The sequence below is a fragment of the Heptranchias perlo genome, chromosome 28, assembly GCF_035084215.1.
Source record: "Heptranchias perlo isolate sHepPer1 chromosome 28, sHepPer1.hap1, whole genome shotgun sequence".
NCBI classification, from domain to species: domain Eukaryota; kingdom Metazoa; phylum Chordata; class Chondrichthyes; order Hexanchiformes; family Hexanchidae; genus Heptranchias; species Heptranchias perlo.
The window spans coordinates 32,055,570-32,071,347 of NC_090352.1; the positions used below are offsets into that span (position 1 = coordinate 32,055,570).

The following is a 15,778-nucleotide window of genomic DNA, read 5'->3' on the forward strand; positions in this document are numbered from 1 at the left end:
ATACTTTCCACAGAACATACAGTTTTCAATACAGAACACAGGGAAAATGGCCTCACCCAGTTAGAATTTATTAGCTCTTGCTGCATGTCCATTCACCTCTGATTGTCGCAATGAACCATATACCCAAGAAAAGCCCACTCAATAGCAGTGAAACGCTTGTATATTTACCACTGCTTTTGAGACATTATTAGTCCATTTTAAAATACTCACCCTTTCCCCCCACTGGATTGCATCTCTTCACGCACCAACATCCAAAACAGTAGAGAACCTGTTCCCAAGCCTGTGCAATTCTCCTCTGTAAACAGGAAATGTGCATAAACAGCTCAGAGATTACAGTGCTTCCAATTTTCCTTCCTCGTGTGAAAAGCATCTGGCCTTCCTTCAGCGGTTCTTCACACCAACGTGCTTGGGATAGATGAATCAATGTTGTGGGAGGCAAGATTCTTCAATTGATGTCCCATTATTCTGTGCTATCCTGTGATTGGACTTGAGTGCTCTGTGACACCACATGACTACAAATTTTCACATATTGTAGTGGAACATAGGAAAGTAGCAAAGTAGGGATGTCTAGAGCTGGAAAAGACTCTGCAGTTCATCTGTTCGGTCCCAAAAACCAATACCATTCAACCGCGTAGTCCCTCAAATATCTATCCAATTCTCCCTTCTCTTTTCCTACACTATTTGCTCCACTTAGCACCTGGTCATGCAACTCACTAGAGTGGGGGATTGTGCTTGTGTTGGTACTTCAACATGAGATGTGACCACTTTATGCATAGGATGGTGAACGTGTGGTGCATTCTCCAGAATGAAAATGCTACAATCTAAAATATGTTCTGCAGCAAAGGAATTTGCACCTTTACAATGTGATTTACACCACGTATTTTTTTCTCATTCCAGGATCTGAAAACACAGCCAGGCAAGTTCAGGCAACACAGTTCATTTGCATAGAAATTTAAATATCTGCACTTGATACTGAAAGCTTCAATATCTTAAAATAATTCTTAGGTTCTCTACTCTTCCCAGGGCAACCACCACTCCCCAGGTAACTTGCACTTTCAGGCCCCATCAGTGTTCTTCAGTAATTGGCTGCGACGTGCTGCATTTCAATTTGCCCTTCAGGAGAACACCTGTCCACTACTTGCCACCTCTTTCTAGTGGCATGAATGTGATCAGAAATTCACCATGTATGGAATCATACATCCTATTATGACATGCTGTGGAATTTTGATATAATGTTGCTATCTCTCTAAAACCTGTTAATACAATTTTTTCCCAAAATGTTTGACATGAGTGCACATATACATTTCAAATTCTGGAATTATGAACCTTTAATAAAATCTTCACTACCGTGCGGCACAAAGATGGCCAAGATACAGAATTCTGATGTACCATTTCTGTTCAACAGAAGCTCTCAAACTGTAATTCAGCACATTATGTATTAGAATTTGATTGTCCTAAGTAACTAAAAACTTGGTCAAGTAGATCTATTCTGTACAAGTGTATTCATAGATGGCACTGTTGCAAGTTCCAGTTTTTACATACAGAACATTTGAAAGTTGAACTGCTCAATAGGATTTTAGTACAATTGGAGGACAGCAATTTGTTGGCAAGAAGAGACTTCAATCCCATTTCCTATGTCTACTAACCTAGTTACCCAGCCTGTCATATTTTGCTATCTTCAAGTCACTCATGCACGGGCTAAACCACACAACCAGCTCTGCTACAGAAACACACTCTTGAAACACAAGTATCCAAGTGTGCCTTCTGACAAGGTGCCTGATAACTTCAAAAAGGCCCCAGGCCAAATATTCTCAGTTCAAATATTGATTAAAACAAATCTTGGCACTGCAGCACATTTATACCTTGACTATGTTCTTTGTTTTCAGGTTTATTCAAACAAGAGTTCCTTCTTGATTTAAACATTTCATCAATATAGGGTTGGCACCATAAAATAATCCCCTGCAGTCAAACTGGACCAAGGGTCAGAAAGCTAAAGGTCTCCCCACTTAGATTGCTGCTGTCAATATCAGATAGAGGTCTCCATCTGCAAGAGGTCACAGCAGACATAACCTGATCTGCCAGTGACATAATTTCACGACAGCACAATCTGCAACAAAGAGATTCCATCCACCTGACCAAGAAATGAATTTCCAGGCATCACTACAATGTAGCAAAGTTCATATTAGCATTTCATCGATCAGCTGGTCTCCCAGACAATTCAGCTTAATTACTGCAAGGTTCATAAGGGAATTCATGCTACTCTGAGGAAATGTGCTCCAATCACACCAGGTTAAATAATTGGCTCTATAAAACAGAAAATAATCCAGTCTAAAAGGATAGGAAAGGACTTGAATTTAACATAGATTCTTACAGCACAGGAGACTATTCAGACCATCATGGCTGTGCTGGCTCTTTGAAAGAACTTTCTAATTAATTGTACTCCCCTGCTCGTTGCCCATAGGGTTGCGAATTTCATCATTTCAAGTATAAATACAATTCCCTTTTGAAAGTTACTGTTGAATCTGCTTCCACCACCTTTTCAGGTAGTGCATTCCAGATCATAACAATTCGCAGCATTAAAAAAACATTCTCATTTACCCTCTGGATTTTTTTTTTAAACCCATTATCTTAAATCCTTGTCCTCTGATTACCAACCCGCCTGCCAGTGGAAACAGTTTCTCCCCAATTACTCTATCAAAACACCTCATAATTTTTAACAGCTCTATCAAATCTCCCCTTAACCTTCTCTGTTCTAAGGAGAACAATCAGCTTCTCTGGTCTCTATCTTTATAGCACCTTTCACAATCTCAGGATGCCCCAAAGCTCTTTACAGCCAACAAAGTAAGTTTTGAATTATGGTCTACCTTGAGACCATTTCCTAAAAGTATGTGCAAGCTGAAGCAGAAGGTTTCAAATTTAAAAGCAACTATATTTGAGCATAATTACTGTTAACATCAAAGCCGGTGTTAACTGAAAGTTAGATAAAAGAGCTATCAGGCATAGTTCTTTTTACGTTAATCATTTTTCATACAATTATTTTCTATATTTGCCCACTAGAGTTCATTTAAGTTCTGGCAATTCTTTTTCTGTTTGGTTTCCTGACTACAGTCACAATTCTGCCTTCCACATCCGCCACTTCTGTCCCAGAATGGAAAATAGTACCATTATTTCTACTACCTCTGAAGTGTGTTGTCCATTCAATTCTTCAACTATCACCAGACATGGAAAAAAGGCCCAGGTATGAATCAAACATTAACTGTCGACAGTAATAGCATCTTTTGTATTTTCGTTATAAGTTCAAAATGAGGTGTTTTCCTCAAGTGGTATTAATGGAAGAATATTACAATTGTTACAATCGTTCCATTAATACTTGAAATTTTATATAGGAGAAGCACTCTTGCTTCCTTGCCAGGGCCATTTTCAACATAGTTCACTTAAAATCAATAAAAGGAAAATTTAAGATAATTTAGTTAAGCTAAAGGAAGACAAATTACCAGGGCCTGATGGGATACATCCTAGGGTCCTGAGGAAGATGAGGGAGAAAATAGCAACGGCCCTAGAAATGATATTTCAGTGTTCTATTGAGTGTGGATGTGCTACAAGAGAGCAGGAGAATGGCCAATGTAGCACCCATTTTTTAAAGGGGAGGAGACCAAGCTAATCTTGGCAATTACAGGCCAGTTGGCTTAATATCTGTGGAGAAAAACACTTTATCTAGATGCATGGTAATTTCATCCTTAGAGAAAATAGTTAGAAGTAGCCAGCACGGATTTCAAAAGGGATGATTGTGCTTGACAATCTTCAGAATTCTTTGAGAAGGTAACATACATGATAGATGGGGAAATGCAGTGGATGTAGTGTACATGGACTTCAGGAAAGCCTTTGACAAGGTACCACATGGGAATTTATTAGAGAAGATTAACAACTTGCATTTATATAGCGCCTTAAATGTAGTAAAAAGTCCCAAGGTACCACAGGTACGTAATCAGGCAAAAATTGATACTGAACCAAAGAAGGAGATATTAGATCTTGTGACTAAAAGCTTGGTCAAAGATACAGACTTTAAGAAGTGTCTTAAATGAGAAGAGGGGTGGAGAGGTTTAGAGAGGGAATTCCTGAGCTCAAGGCCTATAACGGCTGGGGTGAAGGGACAAATGTAAGGAGTCTTACAACACCAGGTTATAGTCCAACAGCTTTATTTGAAATCACAAGCTTTTGGAGCTTTCCTCCTTCGTCAGGTGAGTGTAGGGTTCCATAAAGGCACAGCATATATAGTCAGAGAACAATGCCTGGTGATTACAGATCATCTTTCCAACTGCCCGTTATCACACCTCGGCAGAGATCAAAGCAATCAAAAGGAGTGGATGGTGTTCAGACAGAGAAACATTACATCCAAGACTACTGAATACACAAGCGGTCAGAACACAAAGACAGAGAGAGAGAGAGAGAGAGAGAGAGAGAGAGAGACCCAAAAGGCAGAGAGAGAGAATGACCAGTTGTATTAAAAACAGATAACTTTTTTTCGCTGGTGGGGTTACATGTAGCGTGACATGAACCCAAGATCCCGGTTGAGGCCGTCCTCATGGGTGCGGAACTTGGCTATCAATTTCTGCTCGACAATTTTGCGTTGTCGTGTGTCTCGAAGGCCGCCTTGGAGAACGCTTACCCGAAGATCGGAGGCTGAATGTCCTTGACTGCTGAAGTGTTCCCCGACTGGGAGGGAACCCTCCTGTCTGGCGATTGTTGCGCAGTGTCCGTTCATCCGTTGTCGCAGTGTCAGCATGGTCTCGCCGATGTACCATGCTCCGGGGCATCCTTTCCTTCAACGTATGAGGTAGACAACGTTGGCCGAGTCGCAGGAGTATGAACCATGTACCTGGTGGGTGGTATCTGTGTCGATGATCTGGCATGTCTTGCAGAGGTCAAACACACGGAACAACCATGGGGACCAAATTCGCACCCCAATACGCCAACATTTTCATGCACAAGTTCGAGCAGGACTTCTTCACTGCACAGGACCTCCAACCAACGCTATACACCAGATACATCGACGACATTTTCTTTCTATGGACCCACGGCGAAGAATCACTGAAGAGACTACACGATAACATCAACAAGTTCCATCCCACCATCAAACTCACCATGGACTACTCCCCAGAATCGGTTTCATTCTTGGACACACGAATCTCCATCAAAGACGGGCACCTCAGCACCTCACTCTACCGTAAGCCCACGGACAACCTCACGATGCTCCACTTTTCCAGCTTCCACCCTAACCACGTCAAAGGGGCCATCCCCCATGGACAGGCCCTGCGAATACACAGGATCTGCTCAGACGAGGAGGAACGCGAATGGACACCTACAGACGCTGAAAGACGCCCTCGTAAGAACGGGATACGACGCTCGACTCGTCGATCGACAGTACCGACGGGCCACAGCGAAAAATCGCATAGACCTCCTCAGAAGACAAACACGAGACACAACCAACAGAGTACCCTTCATCGTCCAGTACTTCCCCGGAGCGGAGAAACTACGCCATGTTCTTCGCAGCCTTCAACATGTCATCGATGACGACGAGCACCTTTCTAAGGCCATCCCCACGCCTCCATTACTCGCCTTCAAACAGCCACCTAACCTCAAACAGACCATCGTTCGCAGCAAATTACCCAGCTTTCAGGAGAACAGCGTCCACGACACCACACAACCCTGCCACGGCAACCTCTGCAAGACATGCCAGATCATCGACACAGATACCACCATCACACGAGAGGACACCACCCACCAGGTGCATGGTTCATACTCCTGCGACTCGGCCAACGTTGTCTACCTCATACGTTGAAGGAAAGGATGCCCCGGAGCATGGTACATCGGCGAGACCATGCTGACACTGCGACAACGGATGAACGGACACTGCTCAACAATCACCAGACAGGAGGGTTCCCTCCCAGTCGGGGAACACTTCAGCAGTCAAGGACATTCAGCCTCCGATCTTCGGGTAAGCGTTCTCCAAGGCGGCCTTTGAGACACACGACAATGCAAAATCGTCGAGCAGAAATTGATAGCCAAGTTCCGCACCCATGAGGACGGCCTCAACCGGGATCTTGGGTTCATGTCACGCTACATGTAACCCCACCAGCGAAAAAAAGTTATCTGTTTTTAATACAACTGGTCATTCTCTCTCTTTCTCTGCCTTTCGGGTCTCTCTCTCTGTCTTTGTGTTCTGACCGCTTGTGTATTCAGTAGTCTTGGATGTAATGTTTCTCTGTCTGAACACCATCCACTCCTTTGATTATATCTCTGCTGAGGTGTGATAACGGGCAGTTGGAAAGATGATCTGTAATCACCAGGCATTGTTCTCTGACTATATATGCTGTGCCTTTATGGAACCCTACACTCACTTGACGAAGGAGGAAAGCTCTGAAAGCTTGTGATTTCAAATAAAGCTGTTGGACTATAACCTGGTGTTGTAAGACTCCTTACATTTGTCCACCCCAGTCCATCACCAGCATCTCCACATCAGGGGTGAAGGGAGTGGGGGATGCACAAGAGGCTAGAGGAGGAACGTAGTGTTTGTGGAGGGTTGTAGGGCCATAAAAGGATACAAAGAGAGGGCGGGGTGAGGCCTTGGAGGGATTTGAACACTAGGATGGAAATTTTTTAAATCGAGGTGTTGATGGACCAAGAGCCAATGTAGGGGTTAGCAAGCACAGGGGTGATGGGTGAACAGGAATTGGTGCAGGTCAGGATACAGGCAGCAGAGATTATCAGCTTAAATTAACGGAGGATGGAAAATGGGAGGCCAGCCAGGAGAGCACTGGAATAGTCGACTCTGGAGGGATTCAGCAGCAGATAAGCTGAGACAGGGTCAGAGATGGGCGATATTATAGAAATGGAAGTACACAGTCTTTGCGATGGAGACGATATGTGGTTGGAAGCTCAGCTCAGGGTCAAACAGGATGCCGAGGTTGCGAACAGTATGAAACAGTGGCCAGGTAGGAGGATGGAACCGGCGGCAAGGGAACAGTTTGCGGTGGGTGCTGGTGACAATGGTTTCGGTCTTCCCAATGTTTAATTGGAGGAAATTGTGGCTCATCCAAGGCTGATAACTCCTGTTGTAGAGTGTGCATGGGTGGATATCAGGTGAAAATCGTACTGGGCTTAATTGTAAAACTCTCTGGGCTACCAAGGGTTAAATGACAGTGAGGAACTTAAAACAATTGATATCACTGGAGGAAAAGTACCAGACAAACTAATGGGACTAAAAGCAGAGAAATCCCCTGGACCTGATAACCTACACCCAAGGGTGCTAAAAGAGGTGGCTGCAGAGATAGTGGATGTACTGGTTGCGATCTTCAAAAATTCTCTAGATTCCGGATTGGTCCCAGTGGACTGGAAGGTAGCAAATGTTACCCCGCTATTCAAGAAGGGAGGGAGAGAGAAAACAGGGAACTACAGTCCAGTTAGCCTGACATCGGTCGTCGGAAAAATGCTGGAATCCATTATTAAGGAAGTGGTAACAGGGCACTTAGAAAATCATAATATGATTAGGCAAAGTCAACATGGCTTTATGAAAAGGAAAGAGTGTTTGACAAATTTATTGGCGTTCTTTGAGGATGTAACTAGCAGGGTAGATAAAGGGATGTAGTATATATGGATTTTCAAAAGGCATTCGTTAAGGTGCCGCATAAAAGGTTGTTACACAAGGTAAGGGCTCATGGGGTTAGGGGTAATATATTAGCACGGAGAGAGGATCGGTTAATGGACAGAAAACAGAGTAGGGATAAATGAGTCACTCTCAGGTTGGCAGGCTGTAACTAGTGGGGTGCTACAAGGATTGGCACTTGGGCCTCAGCTATTTACAATCTATATTAATTACTTAGATGAAGGGACCGAGTGTAATGTATCCAAGTTTGCTGACAATACAAAGCTGGTGAGAAAGTAAGCTATGAGGAGGACACAGAGTTTGCAAAGAGTTATAGACAGGTTAAGTGAGTGGGCAAGAAGGTGGCAGATGGAGTATAATGTGGGGAAATGTGAGTTTATTCACTTTGGTAGGAAGGGTAGGAAGAATTAAAAAATATTCTGTTTTTCTAATGATGAGAAGCTATTAAATGTTGGTTTTCAGAGAGATTTGGGTGTCCTCGTACAAGAAACAAAAAGTTAGCATGCAGGTACAGCAGGCAATTAGGAAGGCAAATGGCATGTTGGCCTTTATTGCAAGGGGGTTGGAATACAAGAGTAAGGAAGTCTTACTACAGTGATGGACTGGGGTTAATTGTCTTTTCCACACCGCCTGAGGAAGGGGAAAGCCCCCGAAAGCTTGTGGGATTAAAAATAAAATCGTTGGACTATAACTTACTTTTATCAAAGCAAGTAAAATTGGACAGAGATACATTTTAATTTCAGTTTCAACAAGTTGAGAGATCCAACTTGAACAGTATTAGGAGACCAGCTGCCACTGTAGTGATTGCAGACCGATTTAACTGCAAGCACTTGAAAATCAGCACTAAAACTGCACAGTGCTTAATTATAGCTGCTACAAAACAAATATATAATAGGACATTCAAATAAGGATATTAAATGTAACTAGTATCTCACTGATTAAATGCCAGTTTCCATAACTATTTGATAAATCATTGTGAAAACTATAGCAAACATTTCAATATTTGAAATACTTATTTTCATTTGTCCAGTTTGATTTTCAAAAAGCAAAAACTCCATCATGAAATTGGAAACTTTGAATTCAGATGAGATGAATTTGCACATCAATAATTTATGCCACCTTCTTATACCACTGGCTGCTCACAATGTCAGCTGAAAGTCACAGTAAATAAGCAACAAGTCAATTTAAGTCCAAGGGCTGAGAAATTTGGTGGCAGAATTAATTTGCTAAGTAGCTGAATGAAGGTCGGTCTGCAGTAACCTCAAAGTTACTAAGGCACAGAACAAAGAAGCCAGAATCAATGATATTCTGCATCTTTCCAGCCACAATGCTTAGCCAAGCATAAAAGTACATAAAGCAAAAGCAGAAAGAGGCAACCTTAGGGTCAGCAAATGACTGGTGAAATTTTAATCTCTTGAAAATAGAAAAAGTAAGGTACACTAAAGGCACTTTTATTTGGAGTGCTGTCTACAACACTCCCAAATACAAATGACCCCAACTTCCCGAGCTCCATCAGTAACTACAGGCATCGATTGTTATCAGTCTTGTGATGTCATTAGATTAGATGCCTCCTGTTCTGTTACACTTGGGGGGAAAAAAAAACAATTCTATGCACTTGCTTGCTTGCATCATGATGATCACACACAGCAGTAGGCTCTGCATCAATTCCTGGACTTGTCCTGCATATTCCCAGCTTGCTCACTCATTTATATACTGTTTTGAAGTATTTTTAAAAGGATGTTGGAGTTCATACTTTCATGTGTCACTAGGAGTGGTCATTTTATTTAATTTTTTTTGAAAGCTTATAATTTGCAACTCAAAGACATCGGTGTATGCAGAAAAGCAAATCTGTCTACCTTCAATGGTCCTATAGGAAGGCCAATTGTAGATCATAATAAATTGGGATAGCAGCATACTATTGGGAAGTTATGGGTCTCAGTTGAACACTGCTCTCTCTCTAGTCTTGATCAATAAGGTAAAAGTGCCTGAGAAGGTTAAGGAATAGCGATCCAGCAATTGTAAAGTGATAATGCGAGAAAGTAAGTGCTTTCAAAGGTACATCATCCAAAGCCCTGTTTGTACTACAGCCCCTGCAGAGAACACATTGTTTGAATGAGCATGATTCACATTGAATGCAATCTCCCAGGGTTTAGTTATAGCTCGCTAAATTTGGTCCATTGACTAGGTGGTATTAAATCATCAAAGCATACACAGATTTCTCTTCCTGCAGAAAATGACAGGTGATTTGCAGCAATTTATATTGAGCCTGACAGTTTTGCAGCCTAGGCTTTTATGGAATGGAGCAACTCCATATTATTTATACTGTTTTTGTGTGACTGAGTCACAAATTCATAAAACCAGGCATAACACGCAACAGCCACTTGACAAACTAATTTTATTTCCTTCAGAATTGGACATTAAAAAAGGTCCTTATTCAAGTTCTGGTGTGCGCTGAATTAGTTGATTTCAGACATTGCAGTTTTGTGAATGTGCTAATTTCAGTGTCCGCTGGCTTGGGTGAGCAAGAAGGTATTCCAACGTTTCCAATTTGATTATCTAGTGACACTGGCTGAAAAAGTGCGCATGTTATCAGGAGAGGACAGATTGGGCTTGGCTTTAATATCCTCATTGTTGAATAACACTGACACACCATCTAGCTCTGAGATAAATGGCTTCTGGGGTGAGATTCTGGAGGGACTGCCTGTGTCTAAAGAACCAAATATGAGTGAGTGCAGAGGAAACTGACATTTTAAAAGATAACGTGTTACTGGCATAAACAGCTATTTCAACAATTTTGAAACTGGGATTCCTTTTATGAAAATTATTATGTTGTACAATAAAGATAATGTACAAACAGCAACAGGAACTGTCGTTTAAAACTTCCTGCCAAGTACATACACACAACCCATAAACTTATGATCTTCTTGGTGACTTTCTTTCACTAAACAGTGCTGCTTACAACCAAGAGCTTAGTGTTTATAAAATCTGATATAAGAAATCTTACCTGTTTATGAGGACCCCTGAGTATGTGAGCCTTGGCACCTTCACATGCTGTCCGCATTGCTTCTAGTGATGGAGTTCCCAATAGGTCTGTGATCAAGTCCAACTGCCACAGATAAATAATTAACTGTTTAGGATAGTCATGGGATATCCAGTGTTATATCCAGTGTTAGTTTCTTTTGAAAAATTAGGACTAGAAATCAAATTGGGTGTAAATCACTATAAGGAGAACTATATGAATTGTTGATGCAGCAATTTACCTTTATTTCAAGTGAGAGAAACTTAGATAATTCACTTGTACCTAGGGCTAGTGGGAATTATAAGAGTTTTCTGAATCGTAATATAAAAATCAAATTACACTGTCCAACTCTGCCAGAATATATAATTATTAATTGAATAGACAAGCAACTGAAACAATATATATTTCAGGTTAAATATAACAACCAGAAATAATGACTTTTTCTACATTCGAGGCACCATTGTGCAGGAATGCAAGTTGTATATATGCAATGGTTAGAAATACATAAAATTGTAATATCAACTACATATAATTTTCATTTTGTATAATATTTAGATTTATACTTAATTAGATGCAATATGATTTTCTTCATCTGAAATCCATCACAATCTCAATTACATTATTCTTCTACTATATGTAATCCCAATTTACATTCGTCTGTAGTGCTTGCTGTCACTGCTCCTTCGATTTGTACGGTTTGATGTTGATTATTGTACATATTTACATAAAATATGACCTCCCCCATTTTCCAGCAAAAAATCTATGTTCTACCCCTAAGTCTAGAGCCATTCCAGGCATCACTGATGTTTACCCAGAGTTATCTCTTTACTGGTGGTAATATTTTTTTATACAAGAGCTTTTGATTCTGCACCCAATTCTGCTCTCAAGCAGGAATTTAACCAAGGGACATCTGGCAAAATCAGCTGACATGGGAACAGCTGCTCTGGCAGCATTTATGATAGACAATGGGATTGGTTTCTTCCCAGGAATCGGTTCTGTCGTTTTCTGGCTGACAGTTGGGTTGAGGGGGCAGAGATGGAGGCAGAGTCGGCTGGGACATTGGCATTCGACATGTTCGGAGGAAGGTGGCAGATTCAGGTCCGGCTGAGCAGGGAAGCGAAGGCTAAGCGGGAGAAAGAAGATTTTAAAAAATAGGGAAGAGACTATTTCTTTTTTGGGTTTACCTAAATATTTCTTTCATGGTATGCATCCTAGAACACTCCAGTAAGGTTACTATGATACAAGTCCTCTCATGATCTCCTAGACTTCAGAAAGAGAGAACACAAATACTAGCAGCTGTGCTGTAACTCATGAATACCTACACATTTGCTCATAGAGCTATATGAGAACACCTCCATGTGAGATGTGGCACTGTGGTATAGAATAGAAGCAAACTGGGAGCACACTGCCTGGGATACATTTCGTATCTTTTGAAGTTGGAAGCCGGGCTACAGGAGGCATTGATGAAACTAATTCATCAATGCAATGATTTCTTGAACCACCTAGGTGCAAGACCCAGCCCACCTCCATGCACTACAAAGCACCAACTTAATTTGATTGATTTCAGGACAAAACAAGCAGTTTATGTTGTGATTTTTCCTTGTTTTGCAAACAAATTGTATTTGCATAAGAACAACACATTTGAAGTGACATTTTGCATACCACTGTATACTCTCTAGCCTGGGGAAAGCAATCTAGGACGATTAAAATTTCAAGTAACTCATTACATCTTAGCTATCATATAAACTTTACAATTTGAATATGACAGAGTCCCTATTCAACAAGCTAAATTAGAAAGCTACAAATAAAAGTCCATGAAATAAAAAAATGGGTGCCACATGCTCCTGTGTCATCTGACTGGTCTGTGGTGTCACATGACTAGTACAGACCACATGGAATAATTGTCATATAGTTAGCATAGATCAATTAACATTAGAGGCTCACAAGAGTATTAGACATAAAATTAAACTGACATTATATTGCACAGAGTCAAGATTTTTGATATAGATACACAGCTTTAGAAAGTGGTCTAAAATAAATAATTTATTTAGATAAGTGCCCATTCCAGCTATGAAATCCATAGATTCAGCTTTCTAAACAATTTCTTGTTTGGTGCAATGAACTACCTTTCAGGCTTATTTACCCTCTGTGATTAAATATGCCACTCTCTTCACAGAAGTTGTACAATGAAAGCTGTTCCTGTTTGCAATTTCACTGTGAGGCAACTTCTCCCTCCTCAGGATGCATTCAGGTACAAAAGCACAGATGCAAAATTTGCATCATGTCTTGTGTATCCTTATGCAAATTGAATGACTGAATGGTTGGTCCAATATCAAACTGGTATCATGCTGCACAACCCTTTACACTTGCCAGCTGAAGTCAGTACAAAATCCATGGATCAGCAGTTTTGTTCAATAACCATTTCATAAGTTAGGAGGCACAGTTAGTTGTGTAGATGGGAGCAGGAAGGGACATAGACAGACTAAGTGAGTGGTAAAAGCTATGGCAGATAAGAGTTCAATGTGGGGAAGTGAGATGTCATCCACTTTGGACCAAAGAAAAACAAATCATAATATTTTCTTAATGATGAGAGATTAAGAGCTGTGGAGGAGCAAAGCTATTTCTGTGTCCATGTATAGAAATCACTAAAAGCTAGTGTACAGGTACAAAAAGGCTAATGGAATGTTGGCCTTCATCTCAAGTGTTGAAATTCAAAAGTGAGGAAGTGATGCTTCAGTTGTATAGTTGTAAACAATTTTACAACACCAAGTTATAGTCCAGCAATTTTATTTTAAATTCACAAGCTTTCGGAGGCTTCCTCCTTCGTCACCTGACGAAGGAGGAAGCCTCCGAAAGCTTGTGAATTTAAAATAAAATTGCTGGACTATAACTTGGTGTTGTAAAATTGTTTACAATTGTCAACCCCAGTCCATCACCGGCATCTCCACATCAGTTGTATAGAGCCTTGGTAAGACCTCATCTGGAGTACTGCATTCAATTTTGGGCACCTAACCTCTGGAAAGATATGTTGACCCGAGATGAGGTACAATGCAGATTCACCAGAATGATACCAGGGCTTATAGGATAAAATTATGAGGATAGGTTTCATAAACTTGGCTTGTATTCTTGAGTTTAGAAAGTTGAGGGATAATCTAATAGAGGTCTTTGAAAGGATAAAGGGATTCAATAGGGTAGATAGAGAAACTATTTACTTTGGTGGGGGAAACCAGAACAAGGGGGCATAATCTTAAAATTAGAGCTAGGAGTAAGATCAGGAAGCACAAAGGATAGTGGAAATCTAGAGCTCTTCCCCAAAACTGCTGGATCATTTGAAATCTTCAAGACCGAGATTGATGGATTTTTGTTAGGGAAGGGTATCACAGGATATGGAGCAAAGGTAGGTAAATGGAGTTGAGGTACAGATCAGCCATGATCTAATTGAATGGTGGAACAAACTCGAGGGGCTGAATGGCCTACTCCTGTTCCTATCTTCCTATGATGGCATTGGTAAGATTTACAAACAAATGCCAGAAAGATTTCAGTACTGGTTTCATAGCTGGTTGTGTAAACTTGGTGCACAAAGTAAACAACTATAATTCTACAAACAGGATGTAGAACCCCAACTGAGAAGTAGTTGATATGGTCACCAAGTACAAATGGAGAATTGCTAATTTATATTTCAATTGTTTATACAAATGAATATGAATTTTGTCTGAATTACCATTCTAACCACCTTAAGCACTCAAACAGGCTAGATCAAACTCAGGTGTCAGAGGTAAAAAGACTGCACTAACACACTGCCTGCTTCAATTCCCCAGATAATTAGTCATACAATACTAACTTTTTTTCCTCAAACACAATGTTAATTTTTTGAAAAAAGTTCATGTGTTGCTCTGGAATTCCCTCCTTAAAACCTCTCTCTTTGACCAAGCTTTTAGTCACCTGTCCTACTATCTCCTTATTGTCAAATCTTGTTTGATAATGCTCCTGTGAAGCACCTTGGGACGCTTCACTATATTAAAGGCGTTATATAAATGCAAGTAGTTGTTGTTGCTTTTCCAGTTTTACTTTTTATCTCTCGCCCATCTATCAACTTTAGAATTGATTTGTTTTTACAGATAGGTGGTTTACAAATGAAGGTTCAAATCTGAACTACTATTGGGATGAATCAATAACATATCGTTATACATTATCTTAACTAAACCTGCTACACATTTGGGGCTTATGAGAAGAAATGGTAGATTAATGTTTTACAATGACTATCTAAAAGTGTGGTTTAACAGCAAAACAGTGCAGCATACAATTTAGTATATATGAATTTCATGCCTTTAAAACACAAGGCACCCGTTTTTGTGATAAAAATGTACTTCACAGTCAGCTGAATTACCTGTTGAATGGGACTTTGAGCCTGGAATAAGATTCTACGGCCTAAAAGCTCTGCAAAGATGCACCCTACAGACCAGATATCAATGGCATTAGTGTAATGGCGACTGCCCATCAGGATCTCTGGTGCTCGGTAATACTGAGTGACAACTTCCTGGGTCATGTGACGGGACTCATCAAGTTCTTCTACTCTGGCAAGACCAAAGTCACAGATCTGCAAGAAAACAAAATTGGTCTGAGATGCCAGCAATAAATTTCTTAAACCTACAATCTCAAAACAAGGTTAAAATACTTACTTCCCACATAAGAGTGATGAGCATCAAGCTTATAGGGGATTTTTTTAAAAAAGCAACTGACCTCACCATGCAATGAGTTTCACACTTAAGTTTGGGGAGGGGGGTTGGGCGGAAAAAAGCAACAAACTACATTGCTAGGCGTCTAACATGGTGAGCACAACGAGGAACAGAAAGGTAGAATTTCTTAAAAATTGTCACATATCGTTGGTTAGCAGCACAATCACCCCATTCAGTGCCTGACTTTTAAGAACATAACTTTCAGAACAGGGGAAGAGCATTAAACCAAAATAAGGCAGTCCCTTTTTAAAAAAAAATTGATCAATCCCACCTACATACCACAGTCCATTCTCTTCACTAAAATGGATCCAATTATCTCCTTATAGTTTGTTTAATGGGCTTCTACGGTCCTTTCTTGCC

At 40.6% G+C, this 15,778-nt stretch overlaps 1 protein-coding gene across 3 annotated transcripts in view; it reads right to left on the reverse strand.

Moving 5' to 3' along the window:
• Positions 1-15,778, reverse strand: part of nlk2 (nemo-like kinase, type 2) — a 159,019-nt gene that overhangs the window by 29,491 nt on the left and 113,750 nt on the right. The window contains exons 6-8 of one of the 3 annotated variants that reach the window (XM_068008362.1): positions 15,070-15,279; positions 10,668-10,769; positions 173-295 (exon numbers count right to left, since the gene is read on the reverse strand). In XM_068008362.1, the coding sequence (XP_067864463.1) occupies positions 188-295; positions 10,668-10,769; positions 15,070-15,279 (420 nt within the window). In that variant the 3' untranslated portion in view covers positions 173-187. Of the gene's footprint in view, positions 1-172; positions 296-10,667; positions 10,770-11,229; positions 11,806-15,069; positions 15,280-15,778 lie in introns of those variants that run through there. The other 2 variants (XM_068008361.1, XM_068008363.1) reach the window with 2 other exon arrangements.